This window comes from Microtus pennsylvanicus, chromosome 5, assembly GCF_037038515.1.
Source record: "Microtus pennsylvanicus isolate mMicPen1 chromosome 5, mMicPen1.hap1, whole genome shotgun sequence".
NCBI classification, from domain to species: Eukaryota; Metazoa; Chordata; class Mammalia; order Rodentia; family Cricetidae; genus Microtus; species Microtus pennsylvanicus.
Window position 1 is genome coordinate 122,658,052 of NC_134583.1, and position 19,958 is coordinate 122,678,009.

Below are 19,958 nucleotides of genomic sequence, written 5' to 3' on the forward strand. Positions count from 1 at the left end.
ATGATAGGTAACATACCTGCATAAGGAGCCAACATATTAACCACTTCTATTCGGTCAATATAGATCATGACCCCACCACTAAAAACAAATGAACAAACAAAAACAGAAAAAGTATGAGCCAGAGCCACAATAAAAGCAACAAAATACAAATAAGTTATAGACAGACCTAGGGAGAACTTGATAACCTAATTTAAAACCTATGGAGAATTTGATACAGTAACTTGAAATATAAGGGAGCTTGGTCCCTTTTAAAATGTATCTGTTCCTCTACAGATGTCAAAGTTATCCTTTTAAGTTTGTAAGTCATTTAAACTATGCATTTAAAAAAAGGCCTTGTACTTCACATTCCTCACTACAATTTAACGGAGGAAGTATATTTTAGTGATTCCCCAAGCCTCATTTCCTTTCTTGCCCTCAACCTTTTTAGAACAACAATTTTTAGAGGCCTTTAGAGCAAAAGGGTCTTTACTCAAAACATAAATTCTATTATAGACCTACTGACTCAGAAACTCTCATTTAGAGGACATTTAACATTATAAAAACAAGTGGAATGATTTTAAGTAATCTTTTATTAAGCATCAATTTAGGGACAAGTTCTGGGCCACACACACAATTTTAAATTCTAACAATAACTGTAACATAGATCTTACTCCCTGACTTTAGGGAACTAAGCTTAGAGAAGCTAATCAAGGTGTCAGCAGAGGGCAAGGACTATGTGAACTCTATACTTTCTGCTTCATTTTCCTGCCAATTAAAATAGTAACACAGGTATGGTAAAGCTAATATACAGTTGTCTGCCTGTCTAAAACTCCAATCTTTTCATTAACACCCTAAGATGGAATGCTCCCATTTGCAGCTTCATTCAAGTAACTCACAGCACAGAAATCTCTGTTGCTGTCATGGCTACATGGAAGTGTCTTAGCAGGCATGTCGACATAGACCTGGAATCTCAGGGTTCGGGAAACAGGCAGCAGGACTGCTTCAAGTTTGATGCCAGCCTACTCTACATACTAAGTCCCAGGCCAACCAGGGACACAAAGCCAGAGTGTGTCTGACTCAAAAACACAACAAACAAACATTTCTCAAGTGACTACTGCTCTAAGAACTTCAGTAGAATTAAAGAAAGTAAGCCAGGCAGTTGTGGTGCACGCCTTTAATCCCAGCACTCGGGAGGCAGAGGCAGGTGGATTTCCCTGAGTTCAAAGCCAATCTTGTCTACAAGAGCTAGTGCCAGGACAGCTAGGGCTGTTACACAGAAAAACCCTGTCTCAAAAAACCAAAATAAATAAATAAATATGAAGAAAGTAAATAAAGGGCTGTCAGTCACAAAGGAGGAAACTTACCTTGTTCCACAAGGCACATTTTTAACTTCATCTGTTTGTAGTGTCGTCTGGGAAGGAAAAAATAGCTCATTAAAACTTCCACGCCTTTAATCCCAGCACTTGGGAGACAGAGGTAGGAATATCTGTGAGTTTGAGGCCAGCCTGGTCTACAGAGCAAGTTCCAGGACAGTCAGGGCTGTTACAGAGAAAAATAACAACAACAAAAAAGACATCATCATCATCATCAACAGTAACAACAAAATATTCATCTGGCCAGGCATAGTGCTGCACACCTTTAATCCCAGGACTCTGGAGAAAGAGGCAGCTGGATCTCTGTGAATTTGAGGTCAGCTTAGTCTACATAGTAAGCTCCAGGAGAGACCCTGTCTGAAAAACCAAAACAAACAAACAAACCCTGCTGATCCCAGAGAGGAATCTCTGGAGACTGCTGCTAGTAAGTACAAGAGAGTCCTGCCATGAATTCAGCCTCTGAGATCAGCTATCAAGTTAGCTATTTCTTTCTATACCTACAAAGACCTGAGTACTACATGTTTTATGAGGAAGGTTGGACTCAAAATGCACTAAGAAATATTCAATGTCTTATCGACTAGTAGGCAGAAAATTTTTCCTTAAGTGTCTTATTGCCTAGACCTGGCTTGAGATGGCAAACTGCACAGCTCACTCACAAGTGACACTCTGACTAAGGTCTGTGTTCTGAACTTGGATTCCTCACTATTACTCTTTACACTGATGATGAGTAACTATTTTCACACAAAAGAACTTGATGGCCGGGCGGTGGTGGCGCACGCCTTTAATCCCAGCACTCGGGAGGCAGAGGCAGGCGGATCTCTGTGAGTTCGAGACCAGCCTGGTCTACAAGAGCTAGTTCCAGGACAGGCTCCAAAACCACAGAGAAACCCTGTCTCGAAAAAACCCCCCAAAAAAAAAAAAAAAGAACTTGATGAACCAAAGCTGCCCTTGAACTCAACAGCAAAGCTAGAGCTGGTGCTTTCATTCAGGACCTACTGTTCTCTCACACGTTCTGTTCAGCTGGCCTTTTAATGTAAGTGCCAACACCAATATTGCTTCCTCCTTAGTGAACCAATAATCTGGTTCTTAATTCTTCTGCCACATCACACCAACCTTTGTATCAGAATTGACCTCTTATTGTGTATGCTAAAGTTTCGAATAGGTCAGCCGTATATTCTGGACACAGTACACCTTATTAAGCACACAAAATGGGCTATTTTATGGAATATGGCCCCTGTTACTTAATAGTTTCATACTACCTTGGAAACTAGCAAGGCCTAATCTGGGGAAAGAAAACACAAAAGATACAGGCTCAGTGGTGGACACTTGCCTAGAATGCTCAAGGGTCTGAGTTTAAGCCCTAGGGTTGACCTCTTAGCACTGGAGGGGAAAAGGTGTTTTCCTTAATTCCTTTGATTATGTTATACAGTTCTTTTTCAGCTTTCTGGGAGGCAAGAAAATTTAAAAATCTATTTACTATATACTATTTACTATTATTCATACGGTGAACGAATATGGTATGTACTCATAAGTGGATACTAGCCATAAATAAAGGACATGGAGTCTATAGTTCATGATTCTAGAGAAGCTAAGTAATAAGGAGAACCCAAAGAAAAACACATATAAACCCACCTGGAAATTGGAAACAGACAAGATCGTCAGACAAAATTTGGAAGCATGGGGACAGGAGGTAGAAGGAAGGGGAGAAGGGGAGGATTGAGGAGAACTTGAGGGAATGGGATAGTCGAGATGGAGGAAGGACAGATATGAGAGCAAGCAAAGAGATATCTTGATTTAGGGAGCCATTACGGGGTTAGTAAGAAACCTGGCTCTAGAAAAATTCCCAGGAATTCACAGGGATGACCCCAGCTAAGACCCTAAGCAATAGAGGAAAAGGGTGCCTGAACTGGCCTTGCCCTGTAGTCAGACTGATGATTATCTTAACTATCACCATAGAACCTTCGTCAAGCAACAGATGGAAACGGAGGCAGAGACTCACATTGGAGCACTGGACTGAACTCCCAAGGTCCAGCTGAAGAGTAGAAGTAAGAGTATGAGCAAGGAAGTCAAGACCAGGAGAGGTTCATCCACTGAGACAGTTTGCCTGAGCTAATGGTAGCTCACGAACTCCAACTGGACTGGGAGTGAACGAGCATGGAACAACCAATCCCCTCTGAATGTGGTTGACAGTTGGGGCAGACTGAGGGGCCACTGATAGTGACACTGGGATTTGTCTCTACTGCATGTACCAGCTTCATGGGATCCTATTCTCTTTGACTGTAAACCTTGCTCAACCTAGGTGTAGCAGGGAGGCCTTGAACTTTCCACAGGGCGGGGTGCATTACCCTCTCTTAGGATTGGAAGGGGTGGAATGGGAGGGTGTGTAGAGGGAGTGGGAGGGGAGTGGGAGGAGGGGAGGGAGTGGGAATTTGGATTGGTATTTTTTAAAGTAATAAAATAATAGAAATAATAAAAAATAATTTAAAAAAAAGACTGTTAAAAGCTGCTAGTGAGCTAACATCAGGAGAGGAAAGAAACTGGGAGGAGTCTAAAAAAGGCTGCAAGATTAGGGCAGGCCAGAAAAGAGGAAGAGATGGTGAATAAAGAATGACAACATCAGCCAAAGCATGAAAGAGTAAAAGGTACAGCAGGAATTAGGCAATGCTAGTTGCTGATACATCCACCAAGCGGACACAAAGTAATATAAACACTCTCTTCTAGGGGAGGGGTCTCATAACCTAAAACATTTCCCGTTTTTCTTTTTTTTAAAACTATATCAATTCATTCTATCACAGTGCTGTTTAGTAGGTAAACTGTATTGCTACACATAAAATATGGTTTTAAATTAAAAAAAAAAAACTTAAAAGTCTGACTAAAATATGAGAAGCCAATCTGGAAACCATTGTGACTAGGGAGAGAGCACCATGTCCTTCCGGTTTCTCTTTAATAGCAGAGCTCTTCCCTAACCCAGAGAGGCACAGGAAAGTTTGAGATTCACAATCACTCTCACTTAGCAGAAAGCTGAAAATTTAAGTGGTAATGTTAATAACATTGACTTTCCCTGTTTCCTGAAAGATCTGCAGTAGATGGTAGATAAAATTGACAAAGATTTATGATCATTGAGTTTGCAAAATTAGCTAGAGCCCAATTCTATTTTGCCATCTTGTTATATCAAACTACATTTATTAAGGATGTCCTATAGCCAAGATACTTTATGCAAGAACCAAATGCTTATTTCAAATAGTCTGAAATGCTGTGTGTTTAATGCACCAGGCAAAACTGTGAGTTTTTACATACAAAAGATGTGTATAAAAATTCATTCCTCCATGTTAACAGTAGCCTAGGAGCCTGCCTCTCTGGAAACCAAACAGTCTTAAACCAAGTAATCACTGATTTGTATTTCTAGTTATTTTTTGAATTTTTACTTTTATTTTGACTGAAGTAACAGAAAATCTGCTAATACCATTATACAGAGGGCAGAAGTCAGTCTTGACAAGCTGCCTAGTCCACACTTTCATTTCAAGGTAAGTGGTTCGAAATCATTCCTTGTGCTATGACAGTTGTACTCTGAACTTTCATTCCATATTTAAGTAAATACCAACATTTGCTTAAGCAATAAGGAAACCCATCTCCACCCACAGTGTGGCAACTCCTGTCACACCTGTCTATCTGGAAGCCCTAGGAATCACTCACCTGCACAGATCTGAACGTAGTAATGAAAGGCAGCATGATATGATAGCCTGGTCCACTGGGACTAGTTAGTAACGCTCCTCCCCTGCAAAAAGATAGTTCAGTTGACAAAACTGTAAATAAGAGAAATTCTCTTTCCAATTCCAAAATGCTATAACAAACATGTATTATTACTCAAGTTACTAATCTACTAGTCCCAAGAGTTACTCAACATGAACAACGCTCCTTAAAATAACCCCCCCCCCTTAGAAAGGTGAAAATGCATCAACGTCAACTGCCAATGTTGCACCTTGTTTCGTAAGCTCCACCAACCACCTCTGAGTCTCTAGCACTGCTCTTGGGCGCAAAAATCCTCTCCGGTCTTTAGCTTCTGACAAATACTTATGGAAAAATTCTAATGACTCTCAATTAAGGCACCTTAATTGCACATAACAGGAGGCCAAGTCAAAACAATACATTTAATCACCAAGTTTTAAAAAAAGAGGAAAACATAAGCTTTCAAGGAAGAAAATTTCTACGGTTAATGTTTTTTTTTTTTTTAAAAAAAAAACATCACTAAAACCCTGGGAACAGAGTTTCTGTATAAAGGCAACAAAAAATAGCAATGAAAAGATGGGTGGCAAGAGGGTTGAGAGCATAGGTGAGGAAGACTTGGTTCATCTCATTCTGGAATATGTGAACTATGAAACCCCCCCCCTGGAAATTATGAAGGGTAGGGGTTTAGGCACAAATATATCAAAAAATCCTATTTTACACAATGAAGAGTAAATGCACACATTAATGACTATACAAACAGGTTTGAAAGTCACAGTTAAGAAGATGGACTGTTTCAGGTTCCTCACTTATTTTGGAGGAGTGGTATCTCGATATATTCTCTTTGTGCGTTTCCTGTCAGAAGGACAATGACAAACTGTACGGAAATGTGGTCCAAGCTAGCATTTCTTATGCTAGAATTCCATCTGTTAAGACATACCACTAAAATTGTACTTCTTCTAGGATTTGGAATGGATCCAAGAGTAGAAATCCCAGGGGTTTTTTTGGGGGGGGGCATGATGGAAATAACCAAAAATCTGTTTTTTTCTGATTAAACCATTATCACGACTTCTCCACAAACTGGCTTCTCTTATCAGTTTATACCAAAAGAAGCTGGTGGTAATTTATACCGAAGAAAAGCCATGCCAAATCAACTAGACGGCAATATGGCCCACACTCTTCCTCACCTTGACTTGGAAAAAGTGAGAAAGGAGATATTTGTCTCTTTAGGGACATAGCACTGTTATGGTCATTAAGACTTTGGGAGCCACAACCAGATCTGGGAGGTTTTTAATGAAGAAGGGGGGGGGGGGAGGACTTAGCGAGATCCCAAAAAGCATCGACAGCAGACGAAACACCTATTCGTACTATTACGAGTTGGAATTAGTCACCTTGATGGCAGGGACTACTCCCTTCCCTCCTCAGGAGTCCCCACCTCTGCCCAAAACGAACTTAGTACTAACCTGGCCGCCTCCTGAAAGGTGCCCGGCCAAAGGTTACTCCCAACAGCTGGGAGGAAAGCGCTTCCTAGGGGTGGAAGCGCTCGCCTGCCGCCGCGGAGGGAACAACTTGCCAGACCTCACGGTGCCCCTCGGACCCGATCTCTGCTCGGGAAGCTGCGCTGCCCGCACGGGGCGCTCACCTGTAGTACACGGCCAGGTGCCCCTCGTCGATCTTGTGGATGGAGGCGTAGAGGAGGACCACCACCAGCCCCACCGCCGCGGCCACCAGCACCCGGGCTTGAGTCATATTCATCCTCGTTCCTCCTGGGCAGGGCAAGGACAGGACCCTCAGTGCCCACCCTGGGAAGAGCCCGCGGACGGTCGCGGGCGGAGGCGGGAAGCCCCGCGCTCCGGCCCCAAGCTCCCCTTGCCAACCCCCGCGCCCGTGGCCCCGGCTCGGTGCAAGTCGTGACACCCTTTCCCCGGCTCCCCTAGCAGAAGGCTCCGACTGGGGACCGCCGTGGCCCCGGGCACCAGAACCGCGACCCCTCAGCCGCGCCTCACCGGTCAGTGACGCATCGCCCCCGCCCGCACGTGCAGCCGCCTCCCGGCCCCGCCAACTGCTGCCAACAGCCGGCCCCGCCCACCTTCCCGGCACTGCGGCTGCGCGGGGACGCACGCGACGCAACCCCCGCCCGCCACTCGGGAGACGGAGAGCGGGCGGGACAAAATTGGCCTAGGCGCACTTAGCGCGGCTCTTCCTAGCCCCTTATTGCATGGGGGTCGACCCCTGGGCCAGGGGCTTGTCCGGGCGCTCCAATGCGGGAGGCTCAGTCCCTCAGTGTGAAGGCTATTCTTTCATCCTTTTGTGATCTGTACCTAGTCTAACTGGGCAAGGTACCCACGTCCTTCAGGTACACATCCTTAGAAACTACCAGTAACGAGGGGTTTGAGTTCAGTGGAGAAGCTATTCCGTCTGTGTTAATCATTCAAGCTTGGGCTGACTATTTTGTGCTAGAACGCTACAAAATGTAGCAGTGCTTTCTGAAGCCACCCAGAAACAGGAACAGAATGATCTATGCTGAATGTGGGGGTCGGGATTGTCTTGTCAGGAGGCCAAAATGAACAGTGAGTGCCGGCGAGGTGGAGAGGAGTTGTATGGTAGGCGAGGCTAGAACCAGAATTAGGAAGTCCGGGACGCGTTTTTCGGCTGATAGAAGAACTGGATGGCAAGGAGACTACTTTTATATGTATGGGTGTTTAGCCTGCACTCATGTCACCACGTGTGTGCCTAGTGCTCTCAGCAGTCAAAAGAGGGCAGGATCACCAGGAACTGCAGTTACAGACTGCTGTGACCTGCCACATGGGTGCTGGGAATTGAACCAGGGTCCTCTGGAAGATCAACGCGTGCTTGATTTTATTTTTATTTTTTTATTTTTGTCGAGGTAGGGTTTCTCTATGTAGCTTTGGAGCCTGTACTGGACGGAACTTGCTCTGTAGACCAGGTTGGCCTCGAACTCACAGAGATCCACCTGCCTCTGCATCCCGAGTGCGGGGTTTAAAGGCGTGTGCCACCACAACTCTTAACCTGAGCCATCTCAGTTCCCTGAGACATTTTTTCTCATTTCAGGTTTTAAAATTCCACACCACATGGATCTGGTGAGATGGCTCAGTGGATAAGGGAGTTTGTGGACATGCTTGATGACTTCATTTCATCCCTCGATCCTACATAGAAGTGAAAAATGGAGAACTGACCCCAAGAAGTTGTTCTCTGATCCCCACACATAAAGTCCTTGCTCCACATCACACACCAACAGACATAATAATAATAATAATCATATAAAGTGTAGGGGGAAAACCCACAATGTGCGTGCATTACAAAACAAAGAGGAAAAGGGTAGAGTTCAGAGATATAAGAACACGTGGGAAATACAGACATCCCATTTTACTAAAAGCAGAAATGAGACAACTGGACAAGTTTGAGAAGGTTAGAAGGATTTCTGAACTCCGGTGCAGGAAAATACCAGAAAGCAGTTTGGCTGAGAGTGAAGACAGGAAGCTGGGAAACAAATGGGTGAAGAACAGCTGCCAAATGTTATGGTACTATCATCACTCCATTCATGCCCCATCAAAATGGACCTATGCAAATACTTGTACTAACGAACTAACAGTTTCTATTAATTAATTAAATTTATTTATTTTGGTTTTTGGAGATAGGGTTTCTCTGTGTAACTTTGGAGCCTGTCCTGGAACTCACTGGAACTCCCTCTGTATACCAGGCTGACCTCAAACTCACAAAGATCCGCCTACCTCAGCTTCCCTATTTGCTGTGGGATAATGCTCTTGTACACAGTAAACATTTGTCATTTAATAAAATGCTGATTGGCCGGTAACCATGCAGGAATTATAGGCAGGATGACCAGATCAAGAGAATTCTTGGAAGAGGAAAGGCAGAGTCAGTCACCAGCCAGATGCGGAGGAAGCAAGATGAGAATTCTGCACTGAGAAAAGATACCAAGCCATGTGGCTAAACATAAATAAGAACTTAGGTTAATTTAAGTTGTAAGAGCTAGTTAGGAATAAGCCTGAGCAATAAGCCAAACCATTTATAATACAAGCCTCTGTGTGTTTCTTTGGGACTGAAATGGCTGTGAGACCAGGAAGGACAGAAACTTCTGTTTACACTCAGTACTAGGTTTAAAGGCATGTGCCACCATTGCCCAGTCAACCGATAAATTTTTATACTTAAAAAATACATGATTTCTGAGAAAAAAATGAACAATAATTACATATTCAGACTCCTAGGTAAATGCCTTTACTGAATTGCCTGTATTAACTTTCAAGTCAGCCAGGTGAGGTGGCACACTCCAGTAATCCAAGCTCTTGGGAGACAGAGAAAGGATATTACTAAAGTTTGAAGCTAGCCTGATCTGCATTGCAAGTTTCAGGCCAGCCAGGTCTATGCAGTGAGACAGTTATTGCTGTTTTAAGACAACAGAAATAAAAGCAAAATACTTTCTGACCCTTCCGTGTAGATTAACATCTTTTGATTAATCTACATTTTCCATCCTTATGTGATGTTTTTATATTACTTTACTTTCTTTAAAATTTTACTTTATTATTTTTATAAACTATTTTTTCTATTACTGTCCATACCCAGTTTTTTACTGTTACCTATTTAGAGGTTTTTCCAGCCTGGACCTCTTTATTGTACACCTGTAGCCTTCTCTGACCAGGTAAGCCAAGCCTAAAACCCACCGTGGAGCTCTGTGCTGATGGCTGGCTCAGTCTCACTTAGGTCTATGAGAGCCTTGTGCCCATGCTACAAGCTAGGAGCAGCATTTACCTGCCCAAGCTTGAGGAATTTGCTGAACCCATACTGTTTCTACTTAGCCTATGTAAGCCACAAGCACTGAGACACTAAGAAGTCATGTCTGTTTTTTCTTCCTTCTCCTTTCCTCTTTCTTCTTCTCAGTCGTGTCCATTTTTTTCCTTCTTTCTTCTCCTTCTTCCTTCCTTTTCCTTCTTCTTCTTCCTCCTCCTTTTTTTTCCTCAGATTTTCAGGCCCTATATGGAAATATGTGCCTGGAGGTTGGACACCATATGTATGAGTCTTTCTCTGCCCTGCTAGCCAGTTCCCAAATAATGACAGGAGACTTATTATTATTAGCTTAGGCTTGTCTCATCTAGCTCTTATCATTTAAATTAACCCAACTTTTTTTTTGTTTTGTTTTGTTTTGTTTTTCGAGACAGGGTTTCTCTGTGGCTTTGGAGCCTGTCCTGGAACTAGCTCTGTAGACCAGGCTGGTCTCGAACTCACAGAGATCCGCCTGCCTCTGCCTCCTGAGTGCTGGGATTAAAGGCGTGCGCCACCATCGCCCGGCTTAACCCAACTTTTAATCTATGTTTGGCCATGTGGCATTACCTCTCTTCCATCTACCTACTGTTTTCTCTCCATGCTGGCTACTGCCTTTCTTCTTCCTGGAGTTCTATCTTCAGAAGTCCTGCCTAAACTTTTCCTGTGTACCTATTGGCCATTCAGCTCTTTATTAAACCAATTAGAAGGCGCCTTGGCAAAGACATCTTCACAGTGTAAACAAATATTCTGCAATATGGTGATAGGCACCTGTAATTGCAGCAGTGGGCAGGCAATGACAAGATCCCTGTGGCTCACGGCCCACTCTACCTGGTTTAATTGATAATCTCCAGGCCAATAACAGACTCTCTCTACAACTGGGGCAGTTTTCCTGAAGATCACAACTCTGGCTTCCACACACATATGCATGTGCACACACACCAAGTACTCATTTGTGCTCTTATCCTATCACATACCCTTTTCCAGTTTCTCCGTCTGTATTAGCCTGTGGTACTATAGTCTGCTTTTAGAAATGAGATTCAAAACAATTTTAAAATCATTTAATATGCAAAGTGAAAAACTAGGATATAAAAGCATTTCACATTTTTAAACAAAGTAACACCTTCTAAATTATTTAACAGAAGGCAGAAATCCACAATCTTTTATCTGAAACCCCTAAGTCTAGATGTTTCAGAATTATGAAATTTTCAGATTTTAGAAAGGTGCATATACCATACTACATTAACCCTCAAAAGAGTTTGTGGCAGCACCCCCAGTAATCAAACACATTAATATTTATGTAGTAAAATAAATGAACATTCACACAAAATGGGATAAACAGATTCAGTCTCAAGTCAGAATAGATCCAGAAGCAAATGAATTTTGTTACCAAGCTTAGGAAAACCTTGTTTTCAGAACTTCTTGGATTTCGAGAGTATAATTACAAATAAAGGAATGCAAACTTTTAAAACTTGTATGACAAAACACAAAAGATTGTTTAAACAAGTGACCCATTTTTACAAATGCAAAAACATACAACCTTCAAATACATTATAAATTAACAGGCATCTCCTCTTTCATATTATTAAATGTACACCTTAAATACATATACATACAGAATACAATACAATTCATTATGGTCAGTCGATATCAAAGGCACACATGTGCAATCCCTTATTAAGAAGAGGACACTATTACATGTGTGGTTAGAGATGGAATTCATCTAACTCTCTTATGAAGCCAGGTAGAGCACTTCCTAAGAACAACACAAGGAGACAGGCTAGTCTTCAGGAAATAATTTTACTTGTGGGCAGTCTCTTCCACAGAAACATGGGTAGGCAACTTTTACGTAAAATGAACACTGGACTTGGCAGTCGTGGTGCAGGCCTTTAATCTCAGTACTCAAGAGAGAGAAGCAGGTGGATCTCTGTGAGTTCAAAGCCAGCCTGGTCTACAAAGCAAGATCCAGGACAGTCAGAGCTGTTACACAGAGAAACCCTGTCTTTAAAATATGTATATATTTAATCAGTTAAACAAGTAGTATTTTGTCAATTTTAAAGATAAGCAGGTTACTAATGATCTCTCTAGATAACAGCAGTGTTAAAAATAATTAACTTCATTAGTCTATAATAAAATTCTGTCTGTTCAGAGGTCACAATCATTATAAAAGACTCAAGATACTGTGCTTGTAAAGTCTTTCATAGTTTCCTCTGCTGACTGGTGTGTGAAGAACGGCTTCAGTGGGCAAAGGTGAATGTCGAACATGCGCAGAAACAACTGTCATAGGCTTGAGGACAGTGAACAAATGGCAAGTCATTCTGTTAACCAACTCCAATCAAAATTCTAAAAACAGGCACGAAAATGACAATTAGAAGCTATCTGGATGCAAAGTTCACTTTTTAAAGTTTTAATATTATGACATTTTAGAATCAAAATTTGAAAAGTTAAGAATTATAAAAGCTACAGTAATCTCAAAAATATTTCAAAGTTCTCAAAAATTTGAGTAAAGTATTTATTCATAAGTGGAAAGGGTTGGCATCAAGACTCAATGCAGTGGTGAATTTGCTAAAATTTTAGAGAAGCTTTTCCTGGTATTAGCAAAAATAGTTCACAGCAATTTCATCTTGATACAACCATTTTTATTAAGTATCAGCATAACTGATCTTATATGCATCAAATACAAAAATTATAGAGTAAAAAGGTGCATCCATTCTACTCAGTAGTCACGTTGTAAAGAAAATCTGACCAAAACTGCTACTGTTGATGTTCACTGATGATACAATGCTACCCATCAGATGGTTAGTTCTGTGGATTTGGCACAACCTAGAATCACCTGGGAAGATACTCCCAAAGACAGTTAAGACCAGGCTGGCATGTGCATATATATTGGGGACTGTCTTGATTCCGTTAAAAGATGTGTCTAAAAGTAGGCAGCACCCTGTACTGTATAAATATATAAATAAAAAAGTGAGCTGAGTACTCTCAGGAATATACAAGTTTGTTTCTCTTTGCTCTTGACTGTAAACATTATGTCTAGCTATTTCGAGTTCCTGCTTTGACTTCTCTATGGGGTGGTGCATAGCCTGTAATTTTAAGGTGAATAAACCCCTCTAAAGTGGCTTTTTAAAGGCTAATTTATCACAGCAACAGCGATGAAACCAGGATAAATGTCCCTGCATAACAAAAGGTTCAAAATATTTCTCAAATGTTTTTTCCTCTGAGTTCTATACACTACATATATCCCAAATGCCAGACATGGCCAACATGGAAAATTAAACCTTTTGTATCCAACATAGCTAATATGTTACACACCCATAATCATGCAAAACTTACCGACATGCTACTGCTCTGTTCCTCATTTGTTTCACGAATAATAGTACTTAAATGGCCAAGACAGTTCAGATTTTCTTCTATCATTTGTGTTAACGTCCCTCTGATGGATGAAAGAGCAAACTATTTCAGCAAAAAAAGCACCTGAGTGTTGCCTATGTTCTGGTCTTCTAGGTCAAGATGACCACTTTCTGCAACCCAACACCCCAGCAAAGCTGACTGCTGCCATCTTCAGTTTCTTCATCCCTCCCACTCAGACACAATATGCCACTTCATCTAAGCCACCACTTCTGCCTTCCCTAGTAAGGCCACTGCAACTCTAATCAGGTTTCCTTGAGACAGGTGGCACTGGTAACTGCTCACCATTCCCTGAAGAGATAACAGGGTAGGGGAAGAGCCCCTTGGTGCAGACAAGTGAAATAGCACTTGTTTTGTTTCTGATGATTTCTTTTTCCTTTTACAATCAGTAAAACACCAGCATGCTCACTTCACACACAAACAAAGTGTGTGTGCAGGGGAGGATTTATGGTCTCCAGAAATCCAGGGAAGAGAAAAACTGATTGGAAATCACAGATAGTAGCAATGGAAAAAAGCAAGCCAACCGCTAAGAACAGCAGAAGAAATCAGGAGGCCCTGATTCCAGTTTCTCCCACATGTCCTGTCATGATCCTTTGCCGACGTCCAGTTCCTCTTCTCTACACTGTCAGCTTAGAACTAAACACTGATTCAGCTATTATCCGACAGAGAGGAAATTTCATGGCAACAATTTCCTAATCTTGGTAATTAAGATCAGCTTTCCTTTATCAGAAAATGTACGTTGCAAACAACTACACGCTCAATTGGAAGCTACTTACAAGAACCGATATTTGGAACTAGCATCCCTACCAAGCCTATATGCCTTTAATGAAAATGAAGGGTTAGGATGTGCTAAATTTTACTTCCTTCAGTTCTAATAGAGTATTTCCTGAAGTCTACAAGTCACAACCTCTGCTATACTTGTATATGCATTCATAGTGGGCCACATATATGGTGACCCCCAAGATATACACTGGAACTTGCTTTCTTTAAACAATAAAATACCTGATATCAGCTTGCCTTCCTGTCATGTGCTTTTTCTTTCATAAAAGCAGAGTACAGAATATGCAACTGCATGACCTCCTGAGCAGAGATGTAACATGGGTGCACTTCTGCAAAACTAATTATGGGCAGACTTCCGGGAAATGCTTGGTGCTGCGGAGGTCTCCATTAGTTGTGAGAAAAGCGACAATACACAAGCTAGCAAAGAGCCACTTGCACACGGCACACCTTACGCTGAGAAAATAACAGAGATGGACAGTCATTCAGCTTTAGCAGAAGAGTAGGAACTAAAGACAACGCAGGGCTGCAAATCTGAGTTCTTATTTGCAAAATGATTTAAAGCACTGAAAATATAAGATTAAAGAAATACTAAGTTATAAAATAAAGTAGGTATTACTTCTTTATTAAAAGAACTCAAGTACCAAAAAAAATGAAAATTGCAAAAAATGCATAATTTCTCATAGAGATAAATGGTTAAGAAAGGCATATGGTTTGGATAATGGAAAATGATACACCAATAACAGAAATGGCTTCGAACTTTAACTGAGCTAATAGTTATTAGTAACACTGAAATCTATTTCCCAAGCATTTTACATACATTGTCCAAATGAATTTTCATATCAATCCTATAAGACAGCCTCATTTTAAAGTGAAAATATATGAACATTAAAAAAACAAATAAATTATTTAGCACTGTTAAGTGCTGAGTTGGTCAAAACTGACCCCTGGTCAGAAGGCATTACTAACCACCATGCTCTACTGTCTTGCTCCTACCCCACTCTGAAGTACAACTATCTGTTGTTACAAAGTGAACCCACCCATCGCGAGGAGTTACCACACATGTCAGAGGACGGTCACGTTCTGGTAACATATGGGGAAGCCATGCTGATGCTGGAGGGGTTACTGTGCCTTCTAGACTGGATCCTACAAGAGAGCGGGCAGAACTCTGTGTCTGAAGGAAAAAAAAGAACAACACACACACACATAATAAATTGCAGGCAAGCATCTCTTGATTCATACCATTTAAAAAAAAACCATACTCTTAAGACTTATAATTCAATCATTATTTATATGCACAACTGACTATTTGTAAACAAAACTATTCTCATCACTACTAACTGTACCATCACTGTCCCTTTTCTTCATTGACTAAAACACTTGACTAAAAGTTAATGAATCTAATTTCTCTAATCCAGTTTTGGTTTGGAGGAAGGGAACAGCTGAACAAGGGTTGACTTATAAACAAGTCAGATGCACTTACTCCAAGAAGAGTTGGGCAAGCAACCATAGCAATCCAGGGCAGGAAGAACTATAAAAGAGGGATTTAACTAGATATGGTGGTTCACACTTATAATCCCAGCACTTAGGAGGCAGGAAAATTGCAGTAAGGTACAATCGAGCTCCCAGTCTATACTAGAGTGAGCTCTTGTCTCTAATGAAACAAACCACACACATACCACCAGCACTACCAGGACTGGAAAGGAGAATGAGAATACACAAGTCCTTGCTGTGGAAAAATCTTTGTATACTGTAAATATGTATTACTCTCATTGGTTAATAAAAAGCTGACTGGCCAATAGCTGGACAGACAGATAATAGGCAGGACTTGCAGACAAAAAATAGCGTGACGAAGAAGAGAGGAGGAGTCATCTCAGGAGTTGAGAGGAGATGCAGAGAGAAAATAAACTTGACATGTTAAAAAAGGTACCACATGTGGCAGAGTGTAGATAAGAAATATGGGTTAGTTTAAAATATAAGAACTAGTTAGTAACAAGCCTGAGCTATTGGCCAAGCATTTATAATTAATAGTAAGTTTTTGTATAGTTATTTGGGAACTAGCTAGTGGGATAGAAAAGTTCACCTACAAGTCCTAACTATATAATCTCTCAGACACCAAACAAGGAACATGTGTACCCAATATAAAGTATAAACACTCAAAGGACATAGCTCAAAGCAACAGAAACTCCTTTGGCATAAAGTAACAGCAATTCAGTATTACATTCACTAATAATTACTTACACAGGCAATTTTAAGGAGGTGCCATATTTCTTTCTGCCTCTTTCCCTGCATAAACATGACAGTATTGTCAGCTTCTTTGATGTTACTGAGGGCAATTTCCACCTTGGGGAGTAGATCAATAATCTTCTGCTTACAGCCCAACAACTTGCTGGAGAGAGGAAGTCAGTGTCAGATACTTGTCACATCCCTCAAGACTGTGCAACATACTCCCAAGCCAGAGGAAAAGGACCACAACCAGCATCATACTCATGACTGATCTCAAAAACAATGAATATAGGGCTCGAGAGATAGCTCAGCGGTTAAGGGCACTAGCTGCTCTACCAGAGGGCTTGGGTTCAATTCCCAGCATTCGAATGGCAATTTGAACAATCTGTAGCTCCAGTTCCAGATCAGAAGCCCTCTTCTAACCTCACACACGTGGAACAAATATGCAAGCAAAACACCCATGCACATAAATAAGGTAAAAAGTAACATATACTCAGGACTTATAAATGGCTATGCTTTTGAAGACATTGACCCAACTATTATTTACCAGAGAATAATATTATACTTTAAAAGAACACAAATACATAGGCATTTAGGACGAAATAAAGCAATTTTCTACCTCAGGTGACCAAACAGCTCCTTGAGAACACGGTCTTGACTCTGCACAGTGTGCACAATGATCTTCACCATCTCTGTGCTGTCACTGTAGGAGTGATCTAGGGAAGACTTCAATTAGTACCTTTATAACTTCCTTTTGCAGAACACAGCAACTTCATAACAAAAAATTCCTTAAAAACGCTTAAAAGCTGCAAGTAGTCTAAAAAACATCTCCATTTGTTATTGGAATGCTGCCCTTGAGGATATCTCAGAAGTTGTGATCACCTACAGAAGACTAATGGTCTGTCATGGTGTGGAAAGGGGCTCCTGACACCTTCCCATAATTTATCCTTCAATCCCATGATTTATATATAAAGTCTAAGGAACTGAAGGTATACTTATAATATATATTATATATATATATTTTGTTTGTTTGTTTGTTTTTCGAAACAGGGTTTCTCACTGTTGCTTTGGAGCCAGTCCTGGAACTAGCTCTTGTAGACCAGGCTGGCCTCAAATTTACAGAGATCCGCCTGCCTCTGCCTCCCGAGTTCTGGGATTAAAGGTGTGCGCCACCAACACCCAGTGATAATTTAATTTTTTTAAATTTAAGTTTTAATTTAAATTAAAGTTTAATTTATAAACTTTTGATGGGAGATATGAACAGTCTACTCACACTCGATAGGACAGCAGTGACAGGCAGACCAATGATGTGACCCGAGTCTTGTTTGGTGAATCTGAGTTTCATTAGGACTACTTGTACATGCTTCTGTGACTATACTTCTGAAGAAAACCTCTCTCCCTTTTCTCTGTCTCTATAGTTCAATGATAACTACACAAAAATTGGGTATAGTTACCAAGAACCCTTGTTGCTCTTCTAGAAGACCATATTTGCACCCATGTTAGATGCTGGCTCACAAATGTCTATAACTCCATTTCCAGGAGAACCTGATGCCTTCTTCTGTCCTCTGTGGGTACCCCTACACATGTAGCATATATACCCATACCCACAGACATATTTTATAAAAAGTAAATTTATGCATGGTTGTATCTGTTTAATCTTTAGAGACTTAAGTTGCCTGTGTTTGAGATGAATAGCCTGGTTGATCTTTAATCTGTACTAACCCAAATTCAGATACAGACGCAATCTTTGGTCAAAAGACTAGCTTTCTTACATGACTAACACTGCTTACTTAGAACAGTGGGGCAGTCAGGCTTTCACTGCCTCAACCAGGTTGCTTGGAATTTCATGCTAATCCATCTGTTTACAGCTCACAAAAACTTCATCTGAAAAAAGCTGACTTAAACCAAACTGAAAAGCGATCAGTGGACACCCAGAAATTCACCATAAAGCCAACTGGCATCTGGCAGATGTCCTCAAATGGGATGGTTGTTGGTTACATTGAGTTCTATACTTTATAAGTGTATCTCAGTTTTTAAAACTACTAGCATTAGTTATTATATTTCAGATTATGACAATTTAAGTTTAAATGAGCAAAAAAGTGCTGATGTTTCACCCTAGTATTTTCCTGGGAAAGAACCTTGAAAGCAAAAACTGCTAATACTTGCAAATAATTGCACCAACTTCCTCATTTAATGTTTTTCTGTATTACTCCCGAAAAGAAAACTATGGAAAGAGTTTCAAGAGGTTTGAAAAGCTGTGGGATTGGAGCACAGAGGTAGAGCTAGTGCCTGCCAAGCATATACAAGGTATATATATTGGATCCCCAGTACTGCAAGAGAAGAAAAAAAAAACTCTCCTTTTTAAAAAGCATTCCAGGGCTAGAGGAATGGCTCAGTAGAATGGCTCCCTAGTTAAGCACACTAGCCGCTCTTCCAGAGGACCCAGGTTCAATTCCCAGCACCCACAAGGCAGCTTACAACTGTCTGATTCCAGTTCCAGTGAATCTGGCACCTTCATACCACATGCACATAAAATAAAGTTAAATATTAAAAAAATTTAAATAATAAAAATCACTCCAGAAACCTCTTCAAAGCCCAGCTTCATTCCCAGAATCTGCCTCTTTCTCTGCCTCCCCCATACCTTTACCCAAGCAGATACAAGGCTCCAAAAACACTTTTCTTCAAACAGTAGTCCTTCATAAATTCCACAAACCAAACCCAAGAGGTTTCCCATAAAACTAGCTCTTTTAATGGTAAAGACATCAGAACTTCAGCTTTTGCCAGAAAAGGCCAAAGAAAATTAGTTTCCACTGTTTTCAGATTTTACTTTCTGCAGGAAACCACATCTAAACAACCTGACCACCAATAAAGTTAAGTGCCTGTCTGGCATGTATTTCACAAGTATTTATGGCAATAAACTGAACAAATTCTACTACAACAAAAACCAGCATACGGGGCTGGAGAGATGGCTCAGCAGTTAAGAGAACTGACTGTTCTTCCAGAGGTTCAGAACACCCACATGGTCACCTGGAACCCCAGGTCCTATCCAATGCCCTCTTCTGGCCTCTGTATGAGTGTACTGACATACAGGAAAACACCCACACACATAAAGTAAAAATAAAATCTCAAAAAAAATTTTTTTAAACAGTGCTTGAGAGCATGCTGTTTTTTTTAAAGAGTGTAAATAATGTATAAAGTTGTATATGTAGCTATATGTTTATAAATTTTCAGGTATAAAACTTGGAAACTTTATATAAGTTATATAAAACATTAAAACACAATATATATTCAGGAGCAAAGATATCCCTTTTATTACTTATGTAATCATTCAAAATAAATATATTTTAACTAAAACAAAAGTGTTTTGCAATACACACACATACACATACACACACACAACTTTATTGTTTTCAAAGCATTTCATAAGCACTCTGTCAAATATACTGCCAAAGCTTACTGAGTTAGAAGGCTAGGTTTCGACTTGTTTTGCACAAAAAGGAAAGAGAAACAGGGAGAAGTGTTGAAGATTATTTGGTCAGTAAAAAGCCCAATTTAGAATTCAAAGCTTCTGGTTTCCAACGAACATCCCTTCCAGCAGACAATGCTCTGTATTTGGCAGATGTTCATATGAATTTTTGCTCAAGGGCCTATGAGCAATGACCTGTAATGGTGGAG

The 19,958-nt window shown here is 40.8% G+C and overlaps 2 protein-coding genes across 4 annotated transcripts in view; both read right to left on the minus strand.

Moving 5' to 3' along the window:
- Erlin1 (ER lipid raft associated 1) overlaps positions 1–7,167 on the minus strand; it is a 32,712-nt gene extending 25,545 nt beyond the window's left edge. The window contains exons 1-5 of one of the 2 annotated variants that reach the window (XM_075974164.1): positions 7,082–7,167; positions 6,718–6,841; positions 5,046–5,127; positions 1,344–1,390; positions 17–78 (exon numbers count right to left, since the gene is read on the minus strand). In XM_075974164.1, the coding sequence (XP_075830279.1) occupies positions 17–78; positions 1,344–1,390; positions 5,046–5,127; positions 6,718–6,830 (304 nt within the window). In that variant the 5' untranslated portion in view covers positions 6,831–6,841; positions 7,082–7,167. The other variant, XM_075974166.1, reaches the window with a different exon arrangement.
- A 3,751-nt stretch (positions 7,168–10,918) lies between these two features.
- Positions 10,919–19,958, minus strand: part of Chuk (component of inhibitor of nuclear factor kappa B kinase complex) — a 36,586-nt gene continuing 27,546 nt past the window's right edge. The window contains exons 17-21 of one of the 2 annotated variants that reach the window (XM_075974162.1): positions 16,903–16,999; positions 16,299–16,446; positions 15,098–15,231; positions 13,206–13,305; positions 10,919–12,215 (exon numbers count right to left, since the gene is read on the minus strand). In XM_075974162.1, coding sequence (XP_075830277.1) covers positions 12,186–12,215; positions 13,206–13,305; positions 15,098–15,231; positions 16,299–16,446; positions 16,903–16,999 — 509 coding nt within the window. In that variant the 3' untranslated portion in view covers positions 10,919–12,185. The remainder of the gene's footprint in view (positions 12,216–13,205; positions 13,306–15,097; positions 15,232–16,298; positions 16,447–16,902; positions 17,000–19,958) is intronic. The other variant, XM_075974163.1, reaches the window with a different exon arrangement.